Source organism: Mauremys mutica, chromosome 3, assembly GCF_020497125.1.
Source record: "Mauremys mutica isolate MM-2020 ecotype Southern chromosome 3, ASM2049712v1, whole genome shotgun sequence".
Classification (NCBI taxonomy): Eukaryota; Metazoa; Chordata; order Testudines; family Geoemydidae; genus Mauremys; species Mauremys mutica.
In genome coordinates this window covers 134,085,708-134,099,906 of record NC_059074.1, presented here as the reverse complement: position 1 = coordinate 134,099,906, position 14,199 = coordinate 134,085,708, and the positions used below count along the sequence as shown (strand labels likewise).

At 38.4% G+C, this 14,199-nt stretch overlaps 1 protein-coding gene across 1 annotated transcript in view; it reads left to right on the top strand.

Annotated features, from left to right (window-relative positions):
• LYST (lysosomal trafficking regulator) overlaps window positions 1–13,718 on the top strand; it is a 156,813-nt gene extending 143,095 nt beyond the window's left edge. The window contains exons 48-53 of the mRNA XM_045009357.1: window positions 206–304; window positions 8,221–8,360; window positions 8,548–8,645; window positions 10,865–11,021; window positions 11,275–11,346; window positions 13,184–13,718. Coding sequence (XP_044865292.1) covers window positions 206–304; window positions 8,221–8,360; window positions 8,548–8,645; window positions 10,865–11,021; window positions 11,275–11,346; window positions 13,184–13,322 — 705 coding nt within the window. The 3' untranslated portion in view covers window positions 13,323–13,718. The remainder of the gene's footprint in view (window positions 1–205; window positions 305–8,220; window positions 8,361–8,547; window positions 8,646–10,864; window positions 11,022–11,274; window positions 11,347–13,183) is intronic.
• Window positions 13,719–14,199: the final 481 nt, after the last annotated feature.

Below are 14,199 nucleotides of genomic sequence, written 5' to 3'. Positions count from 1 at the left end.
ACTTTAACTATGCAAAATATATGACCTGCTGCAGATTTATTAAACTGCTCTTGGGCTTTCATTCTGGGTCAAGTATTTTATTTATTGCATGTTTTTCTTAGGAAAACCAACAAAAACAGATTTGATAAAATAGCTAGGTATAATGAAATGGAATGTATTTAAAATAGTACTTAATTTTCTCTGGCTCTTTTTTTTTTTCTCCAAGGTAACAAGTTGTGCTTGGGTACCAGACAGTTGCCAGCTTTTTACAGGTAGCAAATCTGGTGTCATCACAGCATATATGAACAGATTCTCTAGCAATATGGTAAGTATATCAGACAGGATTTATAATTAAGAATTTTGCTATATTACATTATTTTTCTTTTCTTATTCTTGCTGTTGTTTACTCCACTCCTTAAAACTAGACTTGTATTATTAAAACTGCCTTGTATTATTTAGAGTTTTTTTAACTAAGAGGCTTTCAAAGTACCCTATCATATACATTTTGACAATAATTTAAATTTTGAATTCTGCATTTTAATAAGCATTTGAATGGTGCCCAACTTTTCTCTTCCCCATCGTTCCACCTTTAAAGAAAAATAAACGATTTTCCCACCCTATTTTACTTTCAAAGCAAATGCTGATTTTTGTTGTGTTTGAGGACTGTACTTAGTTACTAGTACATCAGCATCAGGACTCCAGATATTTACTGTCCAAAGGAATAAATCTGCTGTCCAGATGCAGACATGAGAGATCAGAAAGAGGGGATACCACTACTCAGGGCACCCTGACAAAGGGGAAGGCCAGCCCCTCTCACAGAAACTCCAGTATCTTCTCCAGGTACCAAAGTGCCATGTCTGGACATTGCTCTTCTATCCACCCCTGACTAGTAGATGGCTGATAAATTTGAATCTCCACCTTACCCTCTAACTGCTGTAGAAGGGAGAAGGGGATTCTCTGAGTAAATCCTTGCCCCCTTGAAGTCAATGGGAGACTTGTCCAACCTCCTGTTCCTGAGCAAGCTTAGAGAAGCTAGCCAAATTCCAACTACAAGCTCACCTTACAGATGCCCCCCGACTTACGCAGTTGTTCTGTTCCGGAAAGCCTTGCATAACTCGAATTTTGCATAAGTTGTATACCTGTGCAAAAATTTCCGCAACTTGAAAAGCCTATTTCTGGCTTATGGAACTTTTCCCGTAAGTGCAAATTTGCATAAGTCGGGTCTTGCATAACCCAGGGAGCGTCTGTACTGAAATTAATACTCTAGATGTGGCATAATCTGGATTCAGGCCAGGTCATGGAACTGAAACAGGTTTAATGGCATTGATGGCTAAAGGGAAGACATCCATTCTCATTCCACTGGACGTTTCTGTAGCATTTGACACTGTCAGCCATGCACTACCTAAACTTGTCTTGCCTAAGATGTGGCAGGGGTCCACGATGATGCACTGAAGTGACTTGAGTCCTTCCTTGAGAGACAACCCAATGAGTAGGGATGGGAAAATAGCACCTCTGCCACCAGACCCCACCCTTGTGAAGTCCAACAGGAATCAATTTTGTCCCAGTACCTGTTGAACAGCTACATTCACCCACCAGGCAAACTGGTCAGATAACATGAACTCAAGTATCAGCAATAGGCAGATAACACAAAGTTCAGACTATTCTTCACCACATACAACAATATCAGACACCAAGATAGTGCAGTGCTTGGATGGGATCAGCTCAAGGGTGAAGAATAAGCTGGCTGAAGTGGAACCCAAGCAATACAGAAATGATGCTGGTGAGCAGAGGAAAGTACTTTGAAAAGTTTGCAACCACAGTGCGAGCTCCTTCAGTTGAAGGTGCACACCCACAATTGGTCAATTCAGTCTGTAGCTTAGGAGAGCACTTGAATTCCTTGCTGACACTAAGCAGTTGCATACACACCATCTGTCAGTAGAGCTGGGCAAATAATATAAGAACGGCCATATTGGGGCAGACTAAAGGTCCATCAAGCCCAGTATCCTGTTCTCTGACCGTGGCCAATGGCAGGTGCTCCAAAGGAATGAACAGACAGGTTATCATCAAGTGATCCATGCCCTGTCACCCATCCCAGCTTCTGGTAAACAGAGGCTAGGGATACCATTCCTGCGCATCCTGGCTAATAGCCATTGATGGACCTATCTTCCATGAAGCTATCTAGCTCCCTTTTGAATCCCTTTATAGTATTGGCCCTCACAACACCCTCTGGCAAGAAGTTCCAGAGGTTGACAGTGCGTTGCGTGAAAAAATGCTTTCTTGTGTTTGTTTTAAACCTGCTACCTATTAATTTCATTTGGTGGCCCCTGGTTCTTCTATTCTGAGAAGGAGTAAATAACACTTCCTTATTTACTTTCTCTATACCACTCATGATTTTATAGACTTCTATCATATCTCCTCTTAGTCGCCTCTTTTCCAAGCTGAAAAGTCCCAGTCTTATTAATCTCTCCTCATATGGAAGCCATTCTATACCCCTAATAATTTTTGTTGCCTTTTTCTGAACCTTTTCCTATTCCAATATATGTTTTTTGAGATTGGGCGACCACATCTGCACGCAGTATTCAAGGTGTGGGCATACCATGGATTTATATAGAGGTAATATGACATTTTCTGTCTTCTTATCAATCCCTTTCTTGATGATTCCCAATATTCTGTTTGCTTTTTTGACTGCCGCTGCATATGGAGTGGATGATTTCAGAGAACTATCCACAATAACTCCAAGATTTCTTTCTTGAGTGGTAACAGCTAATTTAGACCCCATCATTGTATAAATTAGAATTATGTTTTCCAATGTGCATTACTTTGCATTTATCAACATTAAATTTCATCTGCCATTTTGTTGCCCAGTCACCCAGTTTTGTGAGATCCTTTTCTTGCTCTTCGCAGTCTGCCTGGGACTTAACTATCTTGAGTAGTTTTGTATCATCTGCAAATTTTGCCACCTCACTGTTTACCCCTTTTTCCAGATCGTTTATGAACATGTTAAATAGGACTGGGCCCAGTACAGATCCCTGGGGGACACCACTATTTACCTCTCTCCATTCTGAAAACTGACCATTTATTATTACCCTGTGTTTCCTATCTTTTAACCAGTTACCAATCCATGAGAGCTATCCATCCCTCCCTGCCTCCCTCAGTGGGGGAGGGATAGCTCAGTGGTTTGAGCATTGGCCTGCTAAACCCAGGGTTGTGAGTTCAATCCTTGAGGGGGCACTTAGGGATCTGGGGCAAAAATTGGTCCTGCTAGTGAAGGCAGGGGGCTGGACTCGATGACCTTTCAAGGTCCCTTCCAGTTCTAGGAGATTATAATTGGAGATATACCAAATAAAAGAGGACCTTCCCTCTTATCCCATGACTGCTTATTTTGCTTAAGAGCCTTTGGTGAAGGACCTTGTCAAAGGCTTTCTGAAAATCTAAATACACTATATCCACTGGATCTCCTTTGTCCGCATGCTTGTTGACCTCTTCCCCCCCAAAAAAGTATTCTAGTAGATTGGTGAGGCATGATTTCCCTTTACAAAAACTATGTTGACTATTTCCCAACAAATTATGTTCATCTGTGTTGACAATTTTGTTCTTTTACAATAGTTTCAACCAATTTGCCTGGTACTGAAATGAGGATTACTGGCCTGTAGTTGCCAGGGTCACCTCTGGAGGCCTTTTTAAAAATTGGCATCACATTAGCTATTCTCCAGTCATTTGGTACAGAAGCTGATTTAAATGATAGGTTACAGATGATAGTTGTAGTCCTGCAATTTCACATTTTAATTCCTTCAGAACTCTTGGGTGAATACCATCAGGTCCTGGAGACTTTTATTACTATTTAGTTTATCAATTTGTTCCAAAACCTCCTCTAATGACACTTCAATTTGGGACAGTTCCTCAGATCTGTCACCCAAAAAGAATGGTTCAGATTTGGGAATCTCCTTCACAGCCTCAACAGTGAAGACCAATGCAAAGAATTAATGTAGTTTCTCCGCAATGGCCTTATCGTAGATACATAGATTTTTCATTTTGCTGGCAATTCCAAAAAACTGCAAAAACAAAACACTTTTTGGGTTGACCTGGAAACAGATTTTTTGGTGTCTGGTCAGAGAATTGAACAGCTGGGATGAAATAATTTTTCAATTTGGGGCACTTTTGACATGACACATAGGAATGGGATGGGTGGAGGAGGAAGCTGCCTCTTTAGGTCAGTAGTGAAGAAACTCACCTGGTTCAATTCTTCTTCTCCCTGACATAGAGAGGATTTGAACATGAGTTCCCATCCCTCAGGTGAGTGCCCTAACCACTAGACTATGTAATATTCAGGTATGGGACTTTTTGAATCCTGTTGAAGCTTCTTATGAATAATTATAGCCCTTGGAGCAGAGACTAGACTTGGATGTCCCATATCCTATGTGAGTGCCCTGACCACTAAGCTGTTTATTCTAAACTGTTTGGTGAACAGGACAAATATTTGTAAGTAGTTTTTGTGTTGACTATAACTGCATTTTTCAGCAAATAAACTATTTCCCAAAAACTTTGCCCAGCTCTATCCATAAGTAATGCTTTCTGTCATCTCCAGTTGGTTAGGAGATGCTCCCCCATCCTGATGAACAGTGACCTGGATTCAGTTATTCACGTATCATCGTCTTTTGGCTGCAGTACCTAATTGTGGTATATGTGGGCATGAAGCCTTCAATACTTTGGAAACCCCAATTAGTACAGAACCCTGCAGCACACCTCAATACACTAGCTACCACAAACAGATTAAACCTGTCCTCCATTCTCTACAATGGCTTACCAGAGAACATCAAGTCAGGTTCAAGGTCTTGATTCTTAGCTTCAAGACACTCAGTGGCCTGGGCCCAGAGTATCGAAAATATTACCTAAAGCTCTGGAATGAAGACCACGATCAACAGCTTTAGTCCTGTGGTACAATGGAGCTTTTTATAATAAGGTTAAAGCCCATTTGTGCGGAAGACAGAACTTTCTTGGGGGCCAGTAAGAGACTGGCACAAACTCTCACAGGAACTAAGGACTCTTGCAAACCGTACCACATTCTGCTCTAAGTGCAAGGCATGCTTCTCTGACCTTGCCTTCTCTAAGATAGACATATATAACTTCATGTATTAAATAATTTTAAAAAAATCCTTACCAAAACACTCCCCTGCACACCTTTTCCCCAGTGATGAGACTAAATAACGTGTGACAGATGTTAGTCATATCGCTTCATGCGTTGATGGAAGATGCTCAGATACTAGGATATAAAATAGAATGGAACTGTAATGGAGCCAGGATTTTGCCTTCTGTTTTAAGTTGTCTTTTCTGTGAATAACTCCAGCATCAGCCACTTCAGTAGTTCGTAACTTTTTCCCAAGAAGTAGTGAATCGCTGACACAATTCTTGACAGTCCATCTTAGGCCACAGGGTTCTGAATAGCAGCACTTAAACTGGCCACAGTATTGTTATGTTGCTTTTGCTTGATAAATCTAGGAGCAGCAACAGAGGCCTAAGTGCTCTCTGCAGATTGAGGAGGATTCCAGTGCATCAAGGTTAAAACTTTGCAGAAATTCATGGCTCAAGCCTCACACACACTAGGAAAGCCCACCCACTGTGATCAATTAATTTTTAAAGCCCCAAGCAATATCGGTTACATTTTTGGTAACTAAAACAGGAAATAAACTTTTTGTACAGAATACTTGTTTTAAAAATGCTAATAAAGAAACTAGCAATTTGTATTTGACAGCTGTAAGGCACTTTAGAACTGCGAATAGGAGTTCTTTGCTTTGCTCCTCAGGTGTCCTCTTGTGAGATCATGTTTGCTGAATCCCTCAGCACTGACACGTCTGTTTACCTCAGGCAACGTGACCTTGCTGCCAGTTTTGTAGCATCTGTTTAGTTAGTTGCTTGAGACAGGACTATAGGGAATGCCAGCATGTTTACTAGCATCTGTTCTGTAGTCAGCCCCCAAGCTGAGTGCTGATGTAGTGGAACAGCCTATTATAAATGCAGTACAGGAAGTGTCAATCAGGGCAAATCTTCATGTGTAAATCATTAAAGCAAGGAGACAGGTATGATGTTGCTAATGGACAGACATAAGAGTCTAGAGAGCCCTGCTTTCAGAGTTCTAGTGACCCATATCTCTGTGTTTGAAAAAGTCCAGACAAACTGCTCTTGTCTGCTACTTTTCCCCAGGCATTGTCAATGTCTGTCATCCAAAACCCACTAAAGTACTGTTATGAGAAGTCACTCAAATCACTACCCTTACAAGGCCTCAGCCAAGAGGTTCTGGATGTTGGGCAAGCAGGTTGCTCCACTCTTTAGTTGTTCCTAATCTATCTGGGGCTTTCTTGCTAACAGAGAGGGAAGCATTTTAACCTATTGTATATCTTTTTGAGAGAATAGATGAAACTGTGTGGTAATTATTGTATAATCCCTCACTCCAGTGCCTTAACCTCAGCCATCCAGTCCAACACAGAAAGAGGGCATTTTAAATATATGACCAACTTTAAATCAATTTATTTTTATATCTATGCCACTTTAAAAATATTTTATCGTGAGTGGAGTGTTTATATTAGTGTAGTGAAGTGGACATCAGCATTGGAAGGATAGATGGAAGAAATGAGTCTTAAGAGATTTGAAGGAGGCGGCGAGAGCTTCCATGGCACATAGTACTTACAAGTATGTTTCAGGCATAGAGGATAGCATGAAAAGTCATAGTTGCATGACTTATTAGCACAAATAAATTAAATTATCTGGTTCGAGAGTTCCATCCTTTCCCATTACTATCATTTTGTACTATGTATTATGATGGTGCCTAGAAACTCTAATCCAGGATTGGGCCCCATTGAGATAGGGACCATAGAGACAAATAACAGAGAATCCCTGTCCCAGAGATGTAGGTGTCAGCAAAAGGTGGACAAAACAGACAAATTAGATGAGGGAAGTGGAAAGATGAGGCAGAAAAATTAATCTTGGCTTGACACTTTTCCCATTAAAAACCTTGTTTTAGTTCTGTTCTTAAAATTCTAAAATAATGGCAGATCATACTTCTATGAATAGTATGAACATTATTCTGAGGGGATGTAGAGACTGGATATTCTTATTAGCAAGTATTATAGTACACAGTAGGAGGATATGTTTATCGTTTTCTTGTGATTGATTAGATGAAACATCTCTAAATGTTATGATTATTAAAGGTCAATCTTGTCCTGACTAGTAATCAGTATAACTAGCACAGAGATGGATGTTGCTATTTGTTGCTGAGATAATGATAGAGAATATATAACTAGCATGTTGTGAGTGAAATCTATTACCAGTTCTTTCTCCTTTTCTGTTCTATGATGACTCTTTTCATCTTTTAGTAGAGCTATTGTATGCCCTATTTCCTCTTCCAAATTCCTAGATTGTTTATTACTGTGCTCTGAAGTAGTAAAGAAGAGCTATGGGAAAATTCATTGTAGCAGAGAGACTTTTTTACCTTTCTTGTATAAACATTATTCCAATCTCCTTGTACACTGGACTTCTTTTAATTGGGCAATTATCATTCTGATTAAGAAACTCTTCTAATTTAGAGGATGTTTTTTTTAAAAAAAAAAAAGTCTGAGGAATTGCAATGAAATAAAACACAAGAACTAGCACTTATGCTTAGCAGTTTCATCTTCTGTTTGGCATTTAATTTTTGACAATTTCTGTATTAGAGCGAAACTTCACATTTCACACCTATTTAACACCTAATTAAACCCCATCTAAGGACTTAGCACTGGCTCAATATGTTCCCAGTATCTTGAGGTTTTTGCTAACTTTTTTTAAAAGTGCTGGTCATTGCCATTGACTGTTCCTCAACCCCCAATATTTCCTCTCCAGCCAGTCAAACTGAAATATGGAGATCTAGCTGCCAACTCTATTTGAGCTACTGACATAACATGAGTTTGGAAAACAGCCAGCCACACGACTTCTTCTCAAAGCTTGTGTGTGTGAGAAGTGGGAGAATATAGTGCCTTTCACAGTTAATGTCTTACTCCAAATACTCATGTCAGCAATGTGTTTGCATCTTTAAAAGTCCCTACAAAAAGCATCTGAACTGAAGATATGAAGCATTTAATCATGGAGTGCCAGTTCATTCCCTAAGATCTATACATTTTGATCCAATTGAAAACAATGGAAGCCACACCTCCAAAATAAATAATAAGTTGATGTGTTTAATAATTCAGGTCTCCTTTTAATATTATTTTTCAGCATTCTGAGATAGAAATGGAATCTCAAGTACATCTATATGGTCACACAGCAGAGATAACCAGCTTATTTGTCTGCAAACCATATAGTATAATGATAAGTGTAAGCAAGGATGGAACCTGCATCATCTGGGATTTGAATAGGTACAAATATAATTTCCTTGGCTAGCCTGAAAATGCTTACTTTCTAACTGTTTTAAAAATCTTAGTGTAAAATAATCATTTCAGATTATTACTTTCCAAGTATTTTAATCTTGTGTGAAACCAAAACTCGGTTTTGGTTTCCTGAAGCTAAACTGCGGGTTATTTAGAGATCTTTTATTCTTTGTAGGCTGTGCTACGTCCAAAGTCTTGCTGGACACAAGAGTCCTGTGACAGCAGTCTCTGCTAGTGAAATGACAGGTGATATTGCAACAGTTTGTGATTCAGGTATGTATGGTATCATGAATTAATAACCTATCCACATTTATAGACCATATTTAAAGATGAACCAACTTTACCAGTGCAATGGTTTGTCATGTGACTTGAATCATTTGAGCAGCCAACTGATCAACTCAGTAACTTCTTATTTCTATATACAGTATGATGTCTATATCTTTTTTGTAGTTACAAATATGCAGGTGTAAGTGATTGACAGGACTGCATGTGTAGTAATTTGATTTTTTTTAAAGATTTGAAAGTTTGAGTCCTGAGAGATTCAAATTCTATTAAGTTACTTTCATGATAGCAGTGATTTGTTTTCCAAGATACTGTATCCTCCTAAGGAGTTTTACTTCTACAAAGCAAAATTACATTTGCTAAAACTACAGTCTTGTTGGAGCATTCAGATGTCCCTTGATATATGCACTATATTGAGGCACCACATATGCTATATTAACAAAGAGTTCATTACCTAGTGACTCAAAGCAAACAGGAAAAGCATGTGTGGTCTTGCTGTGACTGGAACCAGAAAAATTATGTAGAGTAGTCTGTTTTTTTGTTTGGTGTTTTTAAGGGAAAAAACCTCTAGAAGAAAGTGCAGGCATTTGTTGTTAAAGCAGAACTCAAGGGAGTTTGGAACCCTGCAATGAGTTTTCCCAGGAAGTCCCTGACTCAGCAGCCAAATGGCACAAAACAGCTTTTTCTTAATTGTTCTTCCTCCTCACACATCCCCAATCATGTATTTGGATATTAGGTCAAATTTTCACATGGGCAGTTAGAAGTAGCTTAAGGTGCATGATGATTTCACACTTATTGTAGACACACGCAACAGCACTATATTTGTTTCTGTAAGAGGAGGCACACAGAACAGCACTCATTACCTTTTATTACTTTTTCTATCTTGTGTAGTTAATGTTAGTTTGAGGCCGTCATTTGGACAACACGCCTCTCTCTCTCTCTTTTTTTTTTTTTTTTAATTTTTTTTCCGTCTGCATCTAATTTTCTCCCTCATCACTGGAGGTAGGTAAGATAAATAGATTAATTTTATAATCCATGTGGCACCAAACGGTTTGTTGTCCCAACATTGACTTTATTTCCAATGTTTGGGTCTAGTCTTCTATATATAATGTCTTGGTTCTCAATGCTGAACTCGTACCATGAAGGAGAAGCTTCTAAGGTCTCTTCTGGAAGCTGCTTTCATTCTTCCTTCCTTACTGTATTCCCATGTAGAGTGAGATGGATCAAATACCATTCTAGCCTTTCAAAATCAGTGCTGTAAATAAAAATCTTGCAAGATAGCACAAGTCGGTTATTATATTAAAGGATGATTGAAGGTTAGGATCTCTGGCAATTACAGAAACACAATACATGGGCTTAGCATTCCAGGGGCAGGTCCGAGACTGAATCTGAGGCTTTGTCTACACTTTACTTTAGTTGTTAATACTTTTGTCGCTCAGGGGTGTGAAAAAAACACACCACAAATGACAAAAGTTTTAACAACAAAAAGCACCGGTGTGGACAGCACTTTGTTGGCGGGAGCCGCTCTCCCGTCGACGAAGCTACCACTTTTCATTGTGGATGGTTTTATTTTGTCTATGGGAGTGCTCTCTCCTCATTATAAAGAGCGGCTTCGCTGCATGCCTTACAATGATGCGGCTGTAGTGGCACAACTGCACCGTTGTAAGGTGTGCAGTTTAGACATAGCCTGAGATATTCATCTCCTTTATCTCTACCACTCTCAGGCCTTGTCTTCACTAGGAAAAAGTGGTGTGTTCTTACCTTGTGTTAGCTAATGTAGGGCAATTAACAAGAGGTAGAATCCTAGTAAAGACAAGGCAGTTTTAGTGTGAACACATACATTAGCAGACTGAGGTAAACCTTGAGAGAGAGAGAGAGATTACAGTGTTTACTGTGACCTGCTAACGTGAAAACTAGCGTTTTCAAAAAGTCATATTGGTTAGTAGAATGTTTATATAGCTTCCTTACTGCTAAAGTGCTAGGGCTTATATTATAAATCATATTAATTTTGTGGGGGTTTGCCTATACGAACAATATGGTAAAAAGAGAAAATAACTATGGTACAGTATTTGTACAGCTTTCTGATCTGAATTAGTTTTAATCTTTACTACACTGATCTCTTGCTGATGTGGGCTTGAAAGCTAAATGACATAGGCTATTCAAATAGTCTAGATTATCTTGTAATGTTCGTGGTTTACTTTGTATTACAGTTGGAGGGGGCAGTGATCTGAGACTTTGGACAGTAAATGGTGATCTTGTAGGACATGTTCACTGCAGGGAAATCATATGCTCTGTTGCTTTCTCTAACCAGCCGGAAGGAGTGTCCATCAATGTTATTGCAGGGGGGCTAGAAAATGGGGTTGTAAGGTAAGAGCATACACTCTTCTCCTTAAGTTCTTAATGTATTTTGGTGATAAACACTTATAAAAACATAAAATCAATGTTTGTTTTTGTTTTGAGACTGTATGCAGTTTTAAAATTATGCTAATATTCTGCTTTTACAAAAAGTTGAACTAGCTGTTCAACTGTTTGCAGTTTCTAAAATTAAACTTGTATTTATCCATAAATATTTAGGTTAAGTAGAATATGGAGAAAATAATTACTTTTTTCTTTCTTTCAGGCTGTGGAGTACTTGGGACTTGAAACCTGTGCGGGAAATTACATTTCCTAAATCAAATAAACCTATAGTAAGGTAAAAAAAATTTTGTTGCATAAAAAGAATTCAAGTTCCCTTTAAAAATAAATCTTAGGTTTTGTTCATCCACTTCCCCCATTTGTCAGTGTCTTCAAAAGTTATCTGAAAACAGGCACAGAATCCTACTTGTTCCCCATGAAAATAAAATGAGCACAAATACATTGTAACATGACAGTAATAACTATTCTCAGCTGTTAGCATGATGAGATAAACACAGACCGAAACTTGAAGGATTCCCCTGTGGACTGAACAATGCTTGCTCATTTGTCTTTTAAAACAAAGTTCATATTTTTCCCCAGGATTTTCATATTATAATTCCTAATTTGACAAGTTATCTTTTTACTTTCAATTAAGCAGATTTTAAATGGTTATAGGATGAACTTCAGTAGTAAATGACATGTGTGGCTTTATTTTGTTGCTGTGCGTTTCTGCCTCACCCTTCCCCCTAGCTGGCACAAAAAAGCCCAGATCCTGCAAACAGTTAAGCACCTGTGTAATTTTGCACACATGAAGAGTCTCATTGATCAGTTATGTAAGAGCTACGCTCATGCTGAAGTGGTTTGCAGAATTGGGGCCCAAACTCCCACTAAAGGATGCTCTCAATGGGAATTTCCTTGCATGAAGGACTTGCAGGATCATGCCCTAAATTTCATAATTATTAAATGGTAACACAGTAACAAATTTTATTACAAGAATTTATATTTGTGCCCATTACTGAAGCAACATTTTAAAACATATTACAGTGATCACTGTTTAAAGCCAACACTTACCACTGTTACCACACCCTGGTAATAGTGATTTCTGAAATACTGACTTGCTCTTCTAAGCAGCAGAAAATCTTTTTTTTTTTTTAAATTGGGATACGGTATCAATTATATTTATTTAGAAACTGGTTTTAGTTAATCCAGAAAATTACTTTTTAAATAGAGAGGAAAATGATTTTGACATTAGTTCTGTTAGGATACTAAAAGAGCACGAGAGGCATTGCTACCCACAATGAGTTCTTTAAATTGCAGTAAATACAGCAAACTAAACACTTGGATTCTGCAGTACAAATGTGTAATTAGGGATTCTGAGTGTGTGTGTGTGTGCGCGCGCGCGCATGGCTGGAAGTGAACTCCCACCTGACAGCTTTGCATAGATACATAATTCTCTTCACATTTGTAATGGGGTCTCAGGTTTATCCTGTGATCTCAGCGTCATTCTTAATTGTGTACCAACCATCACCTCAGCAGCACCTCACAGTAATTAGAAACAAGAACTTTTGTACAAGTTTCTGTTTTTTTAAGTCTCTTGAAATAAAACAATTAGCAAGAACTGGTGGATTTACTTACTGTGGTGGTAAAATCAGGAAATGCCTGCCTTAAAAAACAAAACAAACTTATCCCATGAAATTTGGCAGATTCTGGTTCTGGCCATCCACCTGAGAGCAGGTTTCAGGGGCATAGACCCTGCATTGTCAACGCCCTCTGCCAGACAGAGATAGTTCCACCCAGGAAATGACAGCAGGAGCAGCACAGCAGATTGTATTTGAAGTGACAAAGAGAAAAACAAATAGATTGGGCATTAAGTTAAATTTATGGCAGTAAAGTTTGTAACTGACACCTTGAATTGCAGTTTGAATAGGCAGGTATTGCCCACGCCCACATGTGCACACAGCACTAGAATTATGCATTCATAGGAACTTGCCTCACTGAAGGCAAGCTACTGATTTTTGTGTTGGTTGCAGTTATGCTGTACTTTGTCTTTTTTTAAAAAGTATCTCCTAGTATTTTCAGTTAAATAGTATAATTTGCTAAATATGATATAAAAATTAGATTTTTGTTGTTTTCAGCCTTACATTTTCCTGTGACGGTCATCACTTGTACACAGCAAATAGTGAAGGAACTGTTATAGCTTGGTGTCGCAAGGACCAGCAGCGCTTGAAACTACCCATGTTCTACTCATTCCTTAGCAGCTATGCAGCTGGCTGATGACTCTTCATGCTGCTAAATCACCATATCTCTGAAGCACTTTAAATCCAGAGTAGAACCTCTGTTGTTTAACTGGATTTTGAAATGTATTGAACTTCTTTAAAACAAGTGAGTTTATGAAAGCATACATCAATCTGAGGTTATTGTAAAATGTGTATATGCATGCCCCAAATTTTAGACCATATCAAGGTTACAAGGATGTTCTGGTTTTATATATTCTGATACAAGCAACATGGCACACAAATGCTCTAACCAACAAGCTGAAATGCTGCAGTGTAAAATGTAATTTCTTGAACACAAGTATTCCAAATCTTGAATCACTAGTGGTGACTTTTTTTTTCCCTTTTATTCTTTGTGTTGTAAAGTACCAATGGCATTAAAAATTTCTTAAATATTTATAAGAAGATTGACAATGTGTGTATCTGATCAGTCAATACAGTCCAATTGGCTCTAGCATTAGTACCCCAAAAATTTAAACATGGAGGATTCCAAACTGCTTTTTTGGAGAAGCAAATAACTCAGTAGGTGCTTTGTGCACCAACCATTTTATGGTGTATCATAATACTAAAAACTGAACTTCTGTTATTCCCTGATATTCCATAGTTTTTTGCTAATTGTCTTTTCAGCTCTCATAGGACAATAGTCCTATAGCAGACAGAAACCAATGTGTCTGTGTTTTAATAACAACCAGACACCTCATGGCATCATGAAGCAATAGTTACACAAGTTTTTTCATCTAACTGTAAATTGCACAAATGCATAACACTAGTTAGTTAGTTATGAATCTAAGTGGCAGAATATATTTAGCATACATTTCAGAGTTCAAAAATACAAAGAAAACCGTACAGATATCATCTGCTCCCATTTAGTGCCATGT